The 20,171-nt window shown below is 43.1% G+C and overlaps 1 protein-coding gene across 2 annotated transcripts in view; it reads right to left on the reverse strand.

The window, feature by feature from the left end:
* The window catches only part of COMMD1 (copper metabolism domain containing 1), a 68,796-nt gene that overhangs the window by 28,642 nt on the left and 19,983 nt on the right, over positions 1-20,171 (reverse strand). For both annotated transcript variants that reach the window (XM_080997511.1, XM_080997510.1), the window contains exon 2: positions 12,970-13,251. In XM_080997511.1, coding sequence (XP_080853637.1) covers positions 12,970-13,251 — 282 coding nt within the window. The remainder of the gene's footprint in view (positions 1-12,969; positions 13,252-20,171) is intronic.

Below are 20,171 nucleotides of genomic sequence, written 5' to 3' on the forward strand. Positions count from 1 at the left end.
AATTGACAGGAAGTCATGCAACAAGGAATGGTGTCACATTCTTAATCTACAATTATAACTTCTTCTTCGGGAACTTCCACATCCTGCCATAAACCACATGCAGTAGTGATACCACCACAAAATGGAAATTCCTCAATACCCCTCCCCCCAAGGAATTACAACAGAAAACAGAGGCGATCAGTTACAGAACAACCAATAATGGCTTGAACCCAGAGTTCCCGTGAGTCAAATTCTGCTCATTGAAAATTCATGCAGAAATGAGAGGAGAGGAAGGGACCCCTGCAAATAACTTTCCCCAGTATTATTTTCCACCAATAAGAAAAGTTATTACGATTATTTTTTAAATTAAATAATTAATGTTTTAATGACATCTATATAGCTTCTGGCAGGGTGAATCGGCCCTTAGCAACATTTGATGCTCCCCCTGCCTTTGCGCTGCGTTTCCAAAGCTGGGTAAGCAAGGCACTGGGCTTTGAGGAGGCATGAGAGCTCCGACAGGGTCCTAGAGTCCCGCTTCCTCCTTTCCAAAGCCGAGTTAGCTCTTACTCAGCTTTGGGGAGGAGGTGGGAGAGCTATAATACCCTGCCAGAGCGCCCCCGACATACAACAAGGCAGTTTGCAGCCCACGGTTTCTGTATCAAAGTGCTCTTGCTGTGAAAAATTTCACTTGATATGAAAAGTCGGGCCACCTTGGCTTAGGGAGTGCACAGGGATATCTCTGAGTTTGAATCTGGCCCTTGAACTGAAAGTGGTTACCCACTCCTGGTGCATATGAAGGGCGAGCAAGGTTCAGGCAGGAAGCAAACGGCAAGAGAGCTGGAAAAGGTGGAGAGAGAAGAGAAGGAAGACTGGTCTCTAAGAACCAGTTTCTACTAAAAAATACACACAGGAAACATAATTTTACTCTGTGCCACCTGTTTGAGTACCTGGTTAGTGTGGGTTGCTTGTTGGCCTGAATTTCTTTTTCACATGAATGTTTGAGTACTTGGCATTTGAAGGCAGAGGCACATATACTGTAACTGACGTTTCTTGAAGGATTCATTATTGTGGTGAAATCGACATCTCCATCAGACACATATTTCCCCATCTACTTATGGATAAAAGCACTACTATGAATCTCAGTTTGCTAGGGTAAAAACATACTTTAGTTCGGCTATTGAGAGAGGAGCCACAGTAAAAGTGCCAATACATATTTTGGCTAAGATGATTTGAGCACCTCTGTAGTTTGGAAGCTAGTAACCCTAGCCTCCCCCACATGCTTAGAAAGGATGCATATAGGCTCAGTTTCCATGTCATGGCAAACGAAAGTTAATGTGGTTTACTGTGAAGTCATGGAGGTGGACTGTTTTTTCCTTCCTGCTCAGGCTAGAAAGAAACAAACCACACTCCCTGGCTTAGTTTTATGTCTAAATGAGGGAGCATGGTTTGTTTCGCACCAACCAACCATAACTAGTCCATTCCCAAATCAAATTCATCCAGTTAATGTATTTGTAGATACTTTTGATATTCTCTTTACATCATATCTCAATTTTACAATGCAATTAAGTTCAGACATACATATCGGTATGTTGTAACAACTTCCAAAGCAATATAATAATATTGATAAGACTATCAAGGGTTCAGCCTCATTCTTCCTGAACTTTAATCTACATGTCCTGCTAGAAATCCAAGACAGCAGCTCAATGACAGAGGTTAATGGTTCCATTCAGAACGTGAATCATTCAACCCCTGCTTCTGTTTCACAGCACCCAGGTTAAGGTGATTATTCATGTGAAATGTCAGGTATATACTTTGCGGAATGAGACATCTCCCTGTATCAAAGACCTATTCCTTGGATAAGGGTGTAGGTTCTCCCTCAGGAGTCGTCAATGAAATGTATGCAAGCTGAGAGAGGGTTATACCAAGCTACGTTTTACTCACAGTAAACCCACTGAAATTAATGGAGATAAGTTATTCACACTGATTAATTTAATTTAAATGGGTGTACTCTGAATATTTTTAACAACGGATACAACCTAGTGACTGTAAGAGACACTAGTCTAGAATGTCTGAATCAACGTAGTCCTTTTACATTTAAGCATCACATCTGGCTACAGTTGAAATAGTGCTATATTTTCTTCTGTAATAATAATAATAATAATAGCTATGTGTCATGGGCTGGCTGGATGCAGAGGAGTGTGAGGGGGCACTAGCTGGGAACCACCAAGGAAAGAAGGCTCAGAGCCAGGGGACTAGTGGTAGGATCACAATGAGTAGTCCAAGGGAGAAAAGGGAGCTGAGTGGGAGGAACAGGTGTCCGAAGCTGAAGAGGCAATAGGATTCATTGAGCAGGAAGATGCTGTGGCAGAGGAGGGGGTCCAGGAGACAGAGATGAGGCAGGCTGCTGAAGAAGCCAGGGAGTTCCCCCCCCCTTGTGCTGCAACCAGCTCCCCTCCCACCCCAGCTCCTAAAACCCGCGGAGAATTGAAAAGAGCAGAGCAGAGATTGGTTGTGTACAGATGCAATTTGTGACTGCTTGAGAAAGACCTTGGAGAGAAGGAGCCTTAGAGAGTGTTGAGAAGTTGGTGACCTTCAGTCCTTGCAACTGCCTCACTGGAACAAGACCTACTGGGAGGAGTTACTGGGATCTCTTTGAATAAAGAGCCAACTTCTCTGACGCCATGTTTTTTATCTCTGACCTATGCCTGCCACTATGGGCCAAAAATGGCAACTCCTTTTCGTGACCAGATCAAAAGGCATCTAGAAAAATGATCCAATTCAATAGAATCATAGTTACATCACTAAATCCCTCTTGACCACCTTCTCTCCAAAACACAGTTTTGGCATCTGGGCGGCAGTTATCAAACAGAATTGGATCCAGGAAGATCCTCTTTAAGAGTACTTATTAGACCTTAATAAGACAGAGTATGAGGAAGACATGGGGACTGAACAAAGGACTGCAGTTGGTGCATAAAGCCAGAAATTGGGATGAAAATGTCTGTGGACAGGAAAGATTTACATTTTCTTCCTCCTGTCCCTCATACAGCAATACCTTGAATTTTCTTTGGATGCATCATATTTGATTTTTTCCCCAGCTGCTAAAGAATGTCTAGTGTATTCCCTGCTTATTTACACCTGATGCTTAAGTAAATTTACCAACCCACAAGCAAAGCATTCCACTCACATTTGCAGGTTTGAGGCACACACCTTTCCACTGTGCTAATAATAAGAATGGTTCCTTTTTCAATTTGACATCGGTGTGGGAGAACCAGACTTGAGAACACTATTTTTAAACAAAACAAACTCAGATCCCTGTGGTCCACAAGCTGGAACTAGTTATAAAATGGCAGCGCAAGAGTTCAGAAAACACTGGGTGAAATTCAGACAGGCAGCAACAACTAACCTAAGTGACACGGATCGCATGAGTAAAATGGGTTGTGTCCACCAGTGCTGTTCCTTGGTAAGAATGGGAGGGAAGCAATTTTTGGTGATTCTCCCTCCCTCCTGTAACCCCACACCCAAAAAACTGCTCTGGAGTGTTGGGGGATTCTCCAAAACAGATTTAGGATGCCAGGCGATGTGGCAGGTTGGTGGTGGAATTGCTTTCCTCTCCATTCTGCTGACAAAAGTCTTTCCGTTAGCTGAGTTGTACCACAGGATACAACCCAAAGTTATTGCTTTGTTGTTATTCATTTCATTTCTATACCGCTTTATATTTTTAAGGAAAAAAATATCCAAGCAGTTTACAAACTACATTAAAACATCAAATAAAACAACCCAAAATAAAATATTACAGAAGAAAGCCAACTATAAAGTGTACATTCAAAGCAAGATAATTAACAGAAAACTAAAAAATTATCTCAAAGGTTTTGGAATAAAATATTACAAAGGACCTCAAATACAGAATGCACATTTAACAAAGCAAAGATTTATTTAAAAAAAACTATCTTAAATGTATTGTTTCCAACTCTTCATGTATTATAGCATTAAATACACGAAGCGTTGGAAACAAGACATTTAAGATAGTGGGGAAAGCCCACAGTTCAGTAGCATGCAGAAAGTATCTTGTTCAATCCCCTCCAGAGAGGCTGGGAGGGACCCAGGGCTGGAACTCTAAAGTGCTGCTTCTTGTGGGCATCGGCTGCACTGAGCTAGAGGGACCAAAGGTTTGCCTTGGAAGACTTTTATTCAAAAGAACTATACTTTCATAATATATAACTGAGAAGAATATATTTACAATCTCATGCTTATTCACTTTGTTCCTTATAGACAGCTCCTGCACATGTTTCTCCCTGTGAACATTTAGGGATCTTCTTCTGTCTGTTTCATTTCAGAAAGATCACACTGACACACACTGTCCTCAGCAGTATACAGCAGGGGTAGGCAACCTCAGGCCCGGGCCGGATGTGGCCCAATCACCTTCTCAATCCAGCCTGCGGATGGTCCAAGAATCAGCATGTTGATACATGAGTAGAATGTGTCCTTTTATTTAAAATGCATCTCTGGGTTATTTGTGGGGCATAGGAACTCAATTCATTATTTTTTTCAAAATATAGTCTGGCCCATTTTCACCCCCCCCCCGAAATATAGTCCAGCCCACCACATGGTCTAAGGGATGGTGGACCGGCCCACGGCTGAAAAAGGTTGCTGACCCCTGGTATACAGAGAAACCTCTCTCAGCAGCCATTCACACACACACACACACACACACACAGAGAGAGAGAGAGAGAGAGAGAGAGAGAGAGAGAAACAGAGAGCAGACAAAAAAACGACAGCTACTTGAATAACAGTCACAACAGAATGGAATGCCTCCCTTGTGTGTCTCACAATCAGCCAATCACATGAGAGCTACTGCCAAAGGAAAACCCCCAAGTTGAATATACACAGTAATTTAACATAAGTAAACAGTCCCATTTCAAGAAATTAAACCATTATCCTTAACATAATCTGCATAAGAAATGGACAGTCAAGATTCTCTGAGCTGCATATTAAAGAGGGTTTAGTGGATTTGATCATGATCGTCCTGCTTCATTTCCTCACCTAAGGTCAGATATGCCAGGCAAGTAAACATCACATGATGAACTCTACTTTGGTTGAGTCTTTTGAGACATTGGCAGCTGCAGAACAGTTTCAGCCTAGTTCATTCTGCTTCTTCAATTAACCCATCACCACATTCTATTTGCATGCTAATGAAAAACTAAAGTGACGTCTTTCAAGACTGGCAGCAAAATGAAATCTCAAGAATTACTATTGAGTTCTTGTCTCTTGCTGGTTTCCTTCATATGCACAAAACCAAAGTCTGTTTAGCCTAACTATGCTTTGTTCAAGTCTCTGCAGTTAACCACGACTTGTTTTGGCCAACAAACCACAATCTAAAACTATGATTTGTTGTTAGCTTATGAATCATGTCTTCTTTTAAATATGGCTTGGTGTTATGTTTGAACCTGGCGCCTTCCCTTAACCATGGTTTGATTGCCCATCCTGTCCAAGATGTTTGCCATGCTACAGAGTCTCAAGGCATGAATGGCTTGAGCGGCTAAGTTCACTAGTTCACTAAGCTAAGCGGCTGTTGCTCACACTTTCGTCAAAGGTTATCTCACTCCTAACTCTTCCCTGCCCTGCTCCTCCATGACAAGCCCTTCCTTGCCAAGCAGGCAGCCTTGCCTCTCAACAATGAGAGGAGATGACTGCAGTCCAGTTAACATCTATAAGGGTATGAATGGCAAAGCACCAATGTAAAATTGTATAAAGTAGATGAATAAATGAGTAATTTAATTAATATGGAATAGGCAGAAAATATAAAAAATAAATTTAAGGAACCTCAGAAAGAGGGGGAAGGAAGTCAGGTTTCAAAATGTTAAAATGATTGTAAAATTACTGAAATGTATAAAATTGAAAATCATAAAAAGCAATGTAAAATTGAATATTACACTAGCATAGTCAAAATTATTTGTATTTTAATTACTTAGATTGAAAAACACAACAGCAATTCAACTGGGAGTAGTGGTGGTGGGAAAAAAACAGAAATCATTAACACTTGTAAAACGGCTAAGGCTTAAGTAGTTCACACAGCAACTCCACAAAATCCTAGGAGGATAAAACCAAACAGTGAGTTTTCAAACAAACCTCAATCCTCCCCATAAAAAGCTTGCAGCCTGCAGTTTGCAATTGGTTCCTCTTCTGCAACCACCTGGAGAACAATCCACACAGTGCCTAGACATCTCAATAACGTTGTCTGAACCTACTCACTGATCTAAGCTGCTTTGGGCATGTGCTTTCACAACACATTTTAGAGGTGGTCTTTTATGATCAGTGCTAAGGGGCTCAGAGATGCTGCTTCTAGGACTTCCGGGTTGGCGCCTCTGGAAATGGCGGATTTCCTCCGATCGGGAGGAATCCGCTCCGTGGAAAAAAGGGTCTGAACCGCCACGGTGAGGCGGAGACCCATCAAAAACCACAGGCAGGAGAAGCCTGTGGACGTGGGATTCGGCTGGCACCTTTGTGCCCCCCGTACTCGCGGGGAACCCCGGTTTCGGGGATCCAGAGCGACGTGGGGTGAGTGGCGCGGTGCTTTGAATCGACTGCTTCTTTCACGGAGTGAAGCCGCATTGCTGTTGCCGGAGAGCACTGACTTTTTCCTGTGGACAATTGGATTTTAAATAACTGCCCGTGAGTAGAACGGAAAATTGGATTAAGAAATTTCTTTTAATTTGGCACTGAAGCGGGAAGGTCTAAACAGGAAGTCCGCCTTCCGCTTTTGTAGATAGATTAAAGCAAAGACACGGCAAGCTAGAGTTTAGAAAGTCATCTGTAAAGGATCAATTTTCATCATTTAAAATTACTGAACCCCCCTTGGAAGCAGGAGAAGAGGGGGAAACTTTTTCTGGACTGTTTAAACCTGCAGAAGAGAGTGTAAAGAAAAGCAATTTTCCACTGTCTTCAACCTGGGAGCGGGGTGTCAGGACAGACGTCCTCGGGAAGTTCATTGACTATAGACAAACGTTTTTGACAGATAGTTAAAAGAAGAGAAACATATTGATTCCATTGTTTCCCCTTCGCATCTAAAAGGAACAAAATATTGACAAAATATCTGAAAAAGGAAACTTTGTTGTTAGATCTGCTTAAAAAAAAAAAAAAGAGATGGATACAAATAGAAGCTTTTTCCCCTAGAGGGAGTTTGCGAAACTGTTATTAAATCTGAACTGGGGAGCTTTGCAGCTGCAATAGATTAAGATCGTGGGACCAGACTCTGACCTTGTACAAGAATGTACTCGGAGGCTCTGGTGCTTGCCTTCTGCAAGACAAGTGCTTTATTGGAACAGTTACATGAGAAGACGGATTTGATGACTGTTGCGATCGGAAATTTTGGACAGGCAGTGGGTATCTATATAGAACCCACTCAGGAATTAATCCAGGAGTGTGCTCTGACAGATCAGATGAGGGAGGAGGTTGTTGCTGGACCTCGGGAGGCAGAGATGGAGGGAACTGTGGCCCAGCAGGAACATGAGTTGTTGGATTTGACGAATGAACCTGGAAAAAGCCAGATTTGGAGAGATAGAGTCTTGTTTGGCTTGGAGATGGGGGGCTGGATAGACCCCCCTATGCAGGGATGTTTTGACCTTTCAAATCTGCCTTTGGGCCGGGAGGAGTTCGGAGTTGTGGGGGCCCTTAACTTTGGAGGGACCTTGAAACATGCTTTTAAATACCACATGGAGTTCAGTGTTGACTATGGAAAAGGGGCTGATCTGTCGAGAAGGGACAAAAATATCGTAAAGCTGGAGTCTCCACGAGTGAAAGGAGCAGAAGACAAAGTAAAATACAGGTATAAATATGAAGAAGACCTGCGGAAGGGACATGGAAGAGATTTAAGGGCCTCGGACATAAGGTTACCAGGTTGATGAACTAGATGGATGGGATAGAAAGGACTGACAAAACCCGAGACCAGGAGGAAGAGACGTTGGATGAAGATTGGAAGAAAGTTTTTAAAAAATTATTTATGAAAGTTTTGTAAAATTAATGAGTATTAGAAAAATGTTGGAACGAAACTATTTGGCTTTAGCAGAAATGTTAAAAAGAATTATGTAAGAATATGTTATGGTTATGAGAAATTGGTATAAATAAGATTTAAGTTTTAAGTTTTAGGGTTTTTTATGGTAAGATAAGGTTAAAATAGATTAAGGTAATTTAATGACAGAATATTATGAAAGATGGAAAGGATTTGCTGAGATAATTAACAACTAGAATACAAAAAAGGGAGGTGTGAGGAGGTCGATGAAATAAGGTAATGACAGTTAAGGATTTGGGAATACTGGATCTGGTTTTAAATTTTGATGTATTATGTGTTTTGCTTTTGCTTTTTGACTTTGCTTTTTATCGATTTGTATTGTTTAATTGTTATTTGTTTTTTCCTTCTTTTTTTTCTTTGTTTCTTTGTAATCTTAAAATTCTCAATAAATATCATTTAAAAAACAACAACAGAGATGCTGCTTCTAGAGATCACCATTCTAGGGCGTTCCCACCAAGCTACATGACACACTGGGCAGTGTAGGTGACCCACAGGTATGGTCTGCAAATTCCTTCTGTCACAGACACCCTCCCTCACTGGCAAGCCTAGGAGCCAACTCCTAGGGGGTGAGGTCTCTTTGGTCCCTCCTAATGAAATATTTGAGAGGGCTGGGCCTCCCCAAAGTTGATGGGAATTGCCATTCAAATGGTCCTTGGAATCCCTTGACTCATGGCAGAAGGCACCCCTGACGGAAAAGACACAATAATAGACAGAGGAGGAGGTTGGGGTCTTTAGTGATCTTTTGTCCACATCCAGGAGAAACTCACTCATTTGTTTAAGGAAGATGCCATTTTACCTGGCTCTCCAAGGAAATGTGCCAGCAGAGCACGGAAAAAAGGAATGCCTTGAAAACGAAGAACAAGGAAATCATCACTCATAGCAAATGCTCAGGAGTGGAACCCAGGATGATGCCCACCCACAAGCTGGCAACCACCCTTCTAGGGAGGGGAGACACGACTCCTGGCTATGCTGCGAGGAGTGGCATTGTGTTCCTAACCAGCATCAGTAGAACGGTTCAGACCAACTTGCACAAGGAAACCAGCCTGTCAAGGCAGACTCCTCACTGCATCCTAGGAATCTCAAGGCAGCGACAGGTGCCAACTCTGCAAAGGCCACCATGATCAAGCACTTCTGTTCCTTGGGCAGTACTCACAGCGGCCTTTTCCAAGGCTTGGACTGACTGCATGTGGTACCAACCCAGTGAGCAGCCCAAAGTCAGCCAAAGCACTATCACCTGGGACACAGAAAGACCTACAGAAGAGCTGTCTTCAAACACCTCCAACATCACTGTATACCAAAAGTTACTATTGCCTAAAGAAGCCATAGCAGTGCTCTAGAATGAAGCTTTTGGTGCTCCTCTTTCCCCACAATAGGTTAGAGGCAAGAACAAGAAGAGAGGCAAGCACTGGAGGAATTGCAACATCTTCTGTTAGCACTCAGTCAGTGCAAGGAGACTGATTAGAAGTTGAAGATCTATCCTGCAGTGAGTTGGCACTTGCACGCTGGCGGAAGTGAACAGTGGGACAAAGATCCAGCTGACCTTTGAAGATGCCAGCTACAACTTTCACAGCTTTGAGCTCAGAAGCATCCTAGAGATGGAGCATATTCTGGGTGGGAGCTTACTTACAAAGTAGAACTTCCCACCTTTTCAGAAGCAACCTATTCTTCCTCTTTTTTCTGCTTCTTTTAGGTGGCACAGACAAACAAGCTGAGGAACCTGAAAACTGCACTTGCCTTCAGCAACAGGAGAAAGAAAAGGTGCTACTGACCAATGTTAAGGAACTGGATAAAGAACAGCATACATACACCGAAAGGAAAAAATTAAGAGCAAAAGGGAGTAACGAAAGATGCACTAAAGCCTCCCCAGCCACCTTTCTCACAAATGAGGCTCAGGTGCCAGAAGTGGACTCAGAGATGGGCAGGGGTTGGGAGTAAGTGGCAACAGAAAATATTCAAGGTGATCTTGTTCCCAACTGTATCCTGCTAACACTTTTTTTTTTTGTTCAGTGTTTGATGATGTAGTAGAGAAATAATGTAGAGGAAAAATAACCATTGACATTGTGCACAGCTTTTAAACAGCGTTCAGCATAATAAATCTGTTTTATTCTACTTCTCCCTCAGCAGTGTGAACCTTGCCCTTTTATTATTGTTTAGTTTTTGTTTTTCACATTTCACTTTATCCAGTTACATAACTGTTCCAGCTAATACGTATATTTTCAAGGTGAACAAAGCTCAAGCGATTACATTTATCCTGGTCACTAGGGTGACCGATTTCTAATAGTTTTTACTTGGGAGATAGTATATTTTTAATAAATTGCCACCATTACACCTGTCATACAAAAGTAAAGTAGGAAAGACATGTAACAGTCTGGATTAAAGTTGCAGGAAATGGGAAAACACTACTGCTCCTCCGCGTCTGTGCAAAGTCTTTCCACAACTACTATAAAAGACATTTTGAATGCTTTCTCCTGCCTCTTAACACCTCTAACTTTGCTGCTTCCTTTGCTGAGCCTGCTTCTAAAAAGGTAAAGGTAAAGGAGCCCTGAAGTCCAGTCGCGAACGACTCTGGGGTTGCGGCGCTCATCTCACTTTACAGGCCGAGGGAGCCGGCGTTTGTCTGCAGACAGTTTTTCCGGGTCATACGGCCAGCATGACTAAGCCACTTCTGGCGAAACCAGAGCAGCGCACGGAAAACCATTTACCTTCCCGCCGGAGCGGTACCTATTTATCTACTCGCACCTTGATGTGCTTTTGAAGTGCTAGGTTGGCAGGAGCAGGGACCGAGCAACGGGAGTTCACCCCATCACGGGGATTCGAACCACCGACCTTCTGATCGACAAGCCCTAGGCTCTGTGGTTTAGACCACAGCGCCACCCGCGTCCCTTAAAATATATGTAGAAACCACTATTTCATGTGATCAGTCTGTAATGGCAATCAACTCAAACAACACAAATTTGATACAACCACAGTTTTCCAACTTTCTATTTCTTCCCCTTTGAGATAACTGTAAAAATTCCTACACATTGCAAAGGATTCTGAAATAGATTCTGAGGGCATTCTCAGGTCATGAAGGGTGCCATCCAGGCCTAACTGCTTCTCCATTAAGTATGCATTTCAAAATGCACTCAACATTCCCCTGAGATAGTGCCTTTCACAAAAAGTTCCACAGTTTCTCACAATCTGTGTACTTGGTTGCTTGTCCACCAAGGCTAAGCATCTCTTCAAGGAATCTCTGGTCAGTTTCTGTGGAATGCCAAGTTTCCTAAGAACACAGTCTTAAAATGGCTGGCATATGGTAATGATAACAAATGCCAGCACATTCTGAAACAGGGAGGGGAGAGAGAATTATTCAGGTCACTTAAACTATTTGTACAATAAACTATCTGAGATAAAGGTCTTGAGAAAAATTCACAGGATGACGTTATCATTAGCTTTGACCAGATCAAGGAATATCAGATGAAGGATCTGATTTTAGTTATTTGGGATGAGTGTAAAACTAAAATGAGAAAGTGACTTTAAGAAGGTAATGCATTTAAGAGATGTAATGCTTTCAGAAGCATATATTAAAGTAAATACTTTTATCTTGAGCAGAGAGTTAGCGATAGTACTGCTGCACGATTTGCTTATGTTTAACATTAGTAGGTGCCAAGAAGAACCAAAAAGCTGAGAACAGATCCCCCACCCCAAAATCTGGCTAAATCCTTATATATACCTAACTGTTCCTCCAGTGAACTGAGAATAGCATTTGAACTTCACAACAGCTCTGTCAGCTAACTAAGTTGTGAAAGAGTGACTTGCCCAGTGAGCTTCAGAGCCAAGTAGATATCTCAAAATAGCTTTTTGCATGCGCAATTGTAAAGCTCTCATCACAACAACACCAAGGCTCTCAACCAAAGACTCTCTTCTTCACACATGGTGTTTTTCTTACACGGAAGGTAACTGGGAGTCAGCTCCTGTTCTGCAATAATTCTACATGCGTAGAAGCAGGCTCACACATGTGTAATTATTGCAGAACAGGATTTGTGTAGAAGCAGGCTCGGGGACGCGGGTGGCGCTGTGGGTTAAACCACAGAGCCTAGGACTTGCCAATCAGAAGGTCGGCAGTTCAAATCCCCACGATGGGGTGAGCTCCCGTTGCTTGGTGCCAGCTCCTGCCAACCTAGCAGTTCAAATGCAAGTCAAAAGTGCAAGTAGATAAATAGGTACTGCTCTGGCGGGAAGGTAAATGGCATTTCTGTGCGCTGCTCTGGTTCGCCAGAAGCAGCTTAGTCCTGCTGGCCACATGACCCAGAAGCTGTCTGCGGACAAACACCGGCTCCCTCGGTCGATAGAGTGAGATGAGCGTGCAACCCCAAAATCATCCGCAACTGGACCTAATGGTCAGGGGTACCTTTACCTTTACATATATTTACCTGAAAATAAGTAAAACACTTTTCAACCATATTCACATCTAATGTACATTTGTTTAGGACTGCAGACACCAGTGATCAGCTGATTGGTAGTGCCTGGAAAGCCTATCAACAATCAGCTGATTGTCGGGACTTTGAAAGCCCATGCAAAGCACTTTGCAAGTCCTGATAACCAGATGCTTCTTGGGGCTTGGCAAAGCATCGTGCCTTTGACTAGATTCCAAACTGTGCCTACTAAAATGCTTCACCTGATATCACTGTGATGTCACGTGACTGACAAACCTGCCAGTCTTGTTCCACAAAGGATGGGGGAAGATAAAGATCAGTTCTGTTGGTGAGAACCAGTTCTCTACCCCTGAGTAAAGAATAAACTCTAAGATTGTATCAATAGATACCCACAACTTGGCAGAGTGATCTGTGTCTGTATGGTTTCTCAGTTGTCTGACATTGTTGGAAGCTGAACCCCATGTTTAAGAAACATTTTCACACTGATAAAGCAAGATAAAAATTGCTCACCTGTCCTTGCTTCCCCAGTTCCATTTCAACTATTGCCACAGGGTTGTTTAACTGGTCAGCGTGTCTTGACTGAGACTTTAAATCCACTCTCCAGCTGATGTTTTTCAAGCTATTTTCCCACTTGCTTTGGTTTATAAGGCTGTCTCGAATTTTCACTCGGTGGCTTTTCCAAAATTTGGCAATAACTGCAGCTTGCTCAGTTGTGATGCCTCCTGGTTTCTTCGTCTGTGCAGTCAAAAAAGCCTCTAGCTGATTTAAATCCATGTCAGCTGAAGCGATTGACTGAAACAAAAACAAAAAAAATATAGATTCAGGTAGGTAGTTGTGTTGGTCTGACGCAGACGAAATAAATTGTCCAGCAGACATTTTTTTTTAAAAAATTAAATTTAAAACATAGTCTGTATTAGTGTACTCTTGGAAAACTGAGGTATGGAATACAAGTCCCTAATAATACTACATTAGTTACCACTTCTCATTCTTGCAGAAGGAAACATAGAATGGATTCAGTTAACCAGTTCCCAAAACATAATGCAGTAGTATATAATCATGGAAGTGCGGACAGTGAACGGAAAATGCATTAACTCTTCCATAACATACATTATTTGGTCCTTAATACACGATAAGCAGCTGTGTGAACTGCATGCCACCATACTTTTGTGCCTACTATTGTAGCTGCAAGCCATGTGCCACTTCCTGTCAGGTTCTGAGTTCAGAATTGATTTCCTCCCCACCCCCATCCAAGTAAGTTACCTTCATTTTCCTTTGATTTAACGGCCTCATACAATGGAGAACAGTGAATTCTGTCACCTGGGTGACAAACCTCAGCCCCGGATGTACCCCATGAAGTAATTCTTCTTCCACAAGGCAGAACTTTTTCGAGAAGCACAGAGAACTCATGAGAAGGGTGAGCAGTGAAAGCTGCTTGGTTATTAGCCAGCAGGTATGTGAAATTTTGGAACTCTGAATATTTTATTTTTAAGCAGGAAAAAGAATAATTAAAGGCTCTTAAAAATAAAAATAAAAGTTTGCTAACCTGCCTAGAATAAATCTGTTATGGTTCTATTTGTTCCAAACAGCTGCCTTCTCATATCTCACCCTATAAAATAGTAATACTCAATCAATCTTTATTACGGTCCAGAGACCCAACAAATCGTTACAAAGCAATGCACAACTCATACAGCCTACCTCCAGGTTAAACATGCATTTTGTTCAGAATATAGGGATCATTGGTTCTTGCAACCACCAATAAAAACTTTGCCACTGCTAATGTTCTAGCATTTGTCCGGTCTTCCAATAGGAACCTGACATAGCGAGCCTCTGATTTTCCCAGGAAAGGTACCAGCAAGGGTAGTATCAGTTCAGCCCTGGCTTGCTCATATTTTGAACAATGACAAGCCATTCAATGTAACTCAGCCTAAATTGCGCCACAGCATTACTATGAGGATGAACAGGGTTCTCCTCGGGTATAATTGGTTATGTTTGGAACCTATGTAGAAAACGTATACAGTGACACCTCAGGTTAAGAACTTAATTCGTTCTGGAGGTCCATTCTTAACCTGAAACTGTTCTTAACCTGAGGCACCACTTTAGCTAATGGGGCCTCCCGCTGCCAAGGCGCTGGCGCCGCACAATTTCTGTTCTCATCCTGAAGTAAAGTTCTTAACCCGAGGTACTATTTCTGGGTTAGCGGAGTCTGTAACCTGAAGTGTTTGTAACCCGAGGTACCACTGTAATCAAAGCTGAAGGTTCTTGACTGAAGTTTTGCATCAGGTGGGGGTTAAGGGAAGGTGAAGTTTTGTGTCGGGCTGTATTCTCACTTTGTGGAAAATGTGAAGTGAGTTACAAATATTGGGTGAAGTAGGCTGTGTGTGTGTGTGTGTGTGTGTGTGTGTGTGTGTGTGTTGCTGTGCCTGAGTAAGTGGACCTAAACAGTAATGCCTTAACTCCTCTTGATAACCACCTAGCAGATGTGGTTGGAGGTGGCATCTGGGCCTGCTCCTGCTGCTGCCTGTCCACCAGATTTCTCTTAAGTACAGCAGGCCATCAGGGAATCAGCAGAATTCTGATTCTGTCAGAATTCTAGGTCATGTAGGTGAAGGTGGGATTGCAGTGATTTTTAAGAAGTCCTTCGTTTTCACCAGGCGTCCTATTAGAGACCCATTTTTCTAAGTGCATGTTTTGGAAGCTGGATAATAGGGGCAGTACAGGATTCCTATTGGTGTACCAACCTCCCCGCTTGCCCGAGCTGCTTCAGGTTGTGACGGATGTTCTCCTAGAGCTACCTAGTTTGGTTGTCATAGGGGATTTTAAAATCCATGCCGACACAACCTTACAAGGGGGTCACTCAGGACTTCATGGAAAGCATGGCCTCCATGGGGCTGTCCCTGAATAAATCTGGCTATACTCATAGCAGTTGACTTGCCTTAGATCTGGTGTTTACCTCTGTGGACGTGGGTGATCTGACATTAAGTTCCAGTGGAACAAAAGAAGTGGCATTGTCTGCTAGACTTCTCTATGACCCTTCCCCTCTGCAGGAAGGTGGGACCAAAATGAATGGTCTGCCCCTGCCACTTAATGGATCCAAATGGCTTCCAAAGAGTGGTAGGGAATGTATTAACCCATGCAGATAGCCTTTCAGCTGATTTCCTGGTGGCCCACTGGAATGCAGAGTTAACCAGGGCTATCAACTGTCTGGTTCTGAAGTGCCCTCTCCAACAGCATGGCGCTCTCATGGCCCCATGCTTTTCCCAGGGGCTGAGGGTGACGAAGGTCAAGGTCAAGGACCCCTGGACGGTTAAGTGCATTCAACAGCGACTATGGGGTGCGGCACTCATGATGAAACAATCACTGAGATGGCTAGAGCACCGGGGGTGGAAAACTCACTCCAAAATGGACTTAACACAGGATAGAGCTCAACTTTGAGCACACCAAGAGGTGATAGCAACAGTGAAGTGGACCCTGTTTGCTGCCTCTGTTGCATCTACGGAAAACAGTTCAAGGAGACTCTTTCAGGTGGTTTGTAGTCTAACAGAAGCACCTTTACCATCAGGATCTGGTAACGACTCCAAGATCTCCTGCAACGATTTTGTAAAGCTTTCTGCAGATCAAATTGCTCAAACTCGGAGAGAGGTAGACTCCACCATTGTAGCAGGGCTGGGCTGGGGAGTGCCCGTACTCTGTTATATGGGACCAATTTCAACCTGTTACCTCTGAGGATGTGGACAGGCTGCTTGAACAAGTGAAACTGACCACTTGCCTCCTTGCCCACCTTGGCTCATAAAAGCCAGGCAGGGCTGGATAATGGGCTCCATGGGGTGGTGAGTCTTCCCAGAACAAAAAAACATCTTTGGACACAGCCATTATGGTAAATTATTTTCCAGTCTCAAATATTCCATTCTCGGCTAAGATGATTGAGCAGGCGGTCACTGAACAACTCCAGGCATGCCTGGAGGATGTGGACCATTCAGATATCTTCCAATCAGGTTTCAGGCCCCACTATGGGACTGAAATCACCCTGGTCGTGCTGCTCGATGATCTCCGGTGGGCTAGGGACAGAAGTAAAAGCTGTTTCCTGGTTCTACTGGATCTCTCAGTGGCTTTTGATACCATCAGCCATTGTATCCTTCTGGACCGTCTAGAAGGGTTGGGAGTTGGGGGCCATGCCCAGAAAGTGGTGCAGGGGGATGAGTGAGTCCATGGGCTCTCACTTGTGGGGTGCCTCAGGGTTCCATGCCCCCCCCTGCTTTTCAACATCTATATGAAGCTGCTGGGAGAGATCATCAGGGGGGTTTGGACAGGGTGTTCACCGGTATGTGGATGATACCCAGCTTTACCTCTCATTTAAATCTGAACTGGTGAAGGCAGTGAATGTCCTGTGTGAGTGTCTGGAGGCAGTTGGAGGATCAGCCAAGTCTCGGGGGGGGGGTAATTTCCTGGAGGCAGAGTCCGGATGCAGAGGGCCTTCTTGGTGGTGGTGCCCACTCTGTGGAATGCTATCCCATCAGATGTCAAAGAGATCAATAATTGTTCAATCTTCAGAAGGCAGCCCTGTGTCAGGAAGCTTTTAATGCTTGGTGCATTGTGTGTTCTTTTATACTCTGTTGGAAGTCTCCCAGAGTGGCTGGGGCAACCCAGACAGATGGGCAGGGTTCAAGTAATATATTATTATTATTATTATTATTATTATTATTATTATTACAACAACAACAACATTATATATTATTATATAATATATAATGTTATTATAATATTATTATTATTATTACAACAAGAACAACCAGGATCTAAAGTGATACTGCTGAATGCCAGTTGAGTCCGTCATAAAGCATCTGTGATATAGATTCAGGTAGGTAGCTGTGTTGGTCTGACACAGTAGAAATATATATATATATTTTAAAAAATTCCAGTAGCACCTTAGAGACCAACTAAGTTTGTTCTTGGTATAAGCTTTTGTGTGCATGCACACTTCTTCAGATACCAATCTTCACATCTGAAGAAGTGTGCATGCACACAAAAGCTTATACCAAGAACAAACTTACCATAGTTGGTCTCTAAGGTGCTACTGGACAACATACATATATATATATATATATATATATATATATATATATATATATATTTGCTAGCATTACAGAGACAAGTTGAATGAAGAAGGGGAGTTTATTTCTCTGAGTTGTGCTGCCTGGCTGTATCCTCGTTACAGCATCAGCCTAGACCTGGTGGGTAGGAGGTACATGAGATGTAGCAATATATATAAATATTTTAAATAAACAACTAAATAAATGTATCCATGCTGGGCTCCTTTTAGAAAGGACAAAATGTAAATATAATAATAGCAATCTATTTTGGGGGAAAATATCCTTGATTCTATAAGATTAAAAAAATAATAATAATCGCAATTCACAAAGCACATCAGGCAAGTGTGTTTAATGCTAGCTTTTATAGTTCATATATTTTAGAAGTTCTTAAAGTGTAGGCCTCTCTCTTTCATCTCCTAAAAGTATTTGTGGTTTTAGTCACTCCTTCAACTCTTTCCCAAATGGGTACTAAAGGTAGCGTAACACTTTGTTCTATAGAAAACTTGGGCTTTCCAAACAAAGACATTCTCTTGAAAGCCCTTTGCAAGGTCACAGCACTTGTGTGAGCTGAAAAGGAGTTTGCTTACACCCACGGATCTTCATAACCAGAAAAATGCAGATCACAGGCAGGAAGTGTGCTGACCCCATTACTTCCTCACTGAACACAGAAACTGCAATGCTGCCCATTAGAAAAAAAAATTGTTACAAGTTGGAATAAGCGTCCTAGTTATGCTTATGATTTATTTCATTATAAAAGTTGTACTTTGTCAGACATGGCTCCAGGAGGGTAGCCATGTATTCTGTTTCACAGAGCTCAGTCCTTTATTTCAAGGTTTCCTCTAATTGAAGGGCTGCCAGGTCCAAGGCCAATTTAAAGACAAAGAACCATAAGAAGGAAGACGGGGCTTTCAGCAATTAGCACCTGGAGAACAGACTGAGCAGGCATGGAGATCACCTACCGTAGTCCCAGTCTTTCACACTATGGTGAGACTATTGTATTTCTGAAGTTGCATCTACACATACAAATTAGCACTTGCAAATTGTATGCAAATATACCCCATTTTACCCACTTTGCGTTGATGTCCTTTTGACAATACATTAACTTGCCACATCTGGGAGCCCTCACAGGAGCAGACTGGTCTTTCAAATGTCAACAGTGCAAGAGCAAAACCTGGCACCTCCTTCCACTTCTTGCCTCCTGTTCTGCTCAATTCATTACATCACAGTTGCAGCTGCCTGCAGCGCCCCCTAGGCTCAGCGCTCAGTGCGATGGGACCAGTCGCGCTGCCCTATATCTGCCTCTGGTCCTCAGGTCAGCTGACACCGTACAGTATTGCTTCATATAAAACCAGCGCCATTTATCCTTATCATAAAAACAATACAACACAGCAAAACAGAATAACCTGCCCAGCAGATTCAACCAACTACCAGTGTCAAGTCAAGCAGCTGAATTAGATCCCTGTGGTCTAAACCACAGAGCCTTGGGCTTGCCTATCAGAAGGTCGGCGGTTCGAATCCCCGCGACGGGGTGAGCTCCCGTTGCTCGGTCCCTGCTCCTGCCCACGTAGCAGTTCGAAAGCATGTCAAAGTGCAAGTAGATAAATAGGTACCGCTCCAGCGGGAAGGTAAACAGCGTTTCCATGCGTTGCTCTGGTTCGCCAGAAGCGGCTTAGTCATGCTGGCCACATGTCCCGGAAAAACTGTCTGCGGACAAACGCCAGCTCCCTCGGCCAGTAAAGCGAGATGAGCGCCGCAACCCCAGAGTCGTCCGCGACTGGACCTAACGTTCAAGGGTACCTTTACCTATGTAAGAATTCCAATACTTTGGCCACCTCATGAGAAGAGAAGACTCCCTGGAAAAGACCCTGATGTTGGGAAAGATTGAGGGCACAAGGAGAAGGGGACGACAGAGGACGAGATGGTTGGACAGTGTTCTCGAAGCTACGAACATGAGTTTGACCAAACTGCGGGAGGCAGTGGAAGACAGGAGTGCCTGGCATGCTCTGGTCCATGGGGTCACAAAGTCGGATACGACTAAACGACTAAACAACAACAATGTAAGAATTAACAGTCCCAGATGGGGCATATTCCTTAAGGAGGATTCATTTTTAACAGATAAAGAACTGCATTAAATGCAGCCTATTTGGTCTGTTGTCTGAAAGGCAACTATTTCAAGGGAACCAAATGGGGCAGGAGGGGGGGGGGTGAACCTATGGGAAATGGATGACAAGCAATAGAACTTTTAAATGACCTTCGTTGCCCTGGAGAGGTCATGTGAATTACTCTCCTTCCTTAATCTTTCCATAAAAAAATCACGAGTTCCTATTTATTACATTTCTTCAAGCATTCTGGGAAACCAGCTTGCTGCTTTGGACTGCTCCTCAATGTCTCATCTTGTTTCACTTAGAAAGCTAAAAATAGAAGACGGGTCAGCTCATGTTTTGAAGACACGAGGGACAAAAAGTTGCAGTTCTCTTTGGCTAAATTTAGCATAGCAGCACTCACTCGAGGTTACTGTAGGCAATTACTGCACATTTTGTTTTTTCTGCACACTACAGTAATGAACAAAGATGCGCACAGCTCCACAGAACAGTGGAAATACTGTATTATTTCACAGACAGTTAA

This window comes from Podarcis pityusensis (assembly GCF_964106645.2).
Source record: "Podarcis pityusensis genome assembly, chromosome: 3".
NCBI lineage: Eukaryota > Metazoa > Chordata > Lepidosauria > Squamata > Lacertidae > Podarcis > Podarcis pityusensis.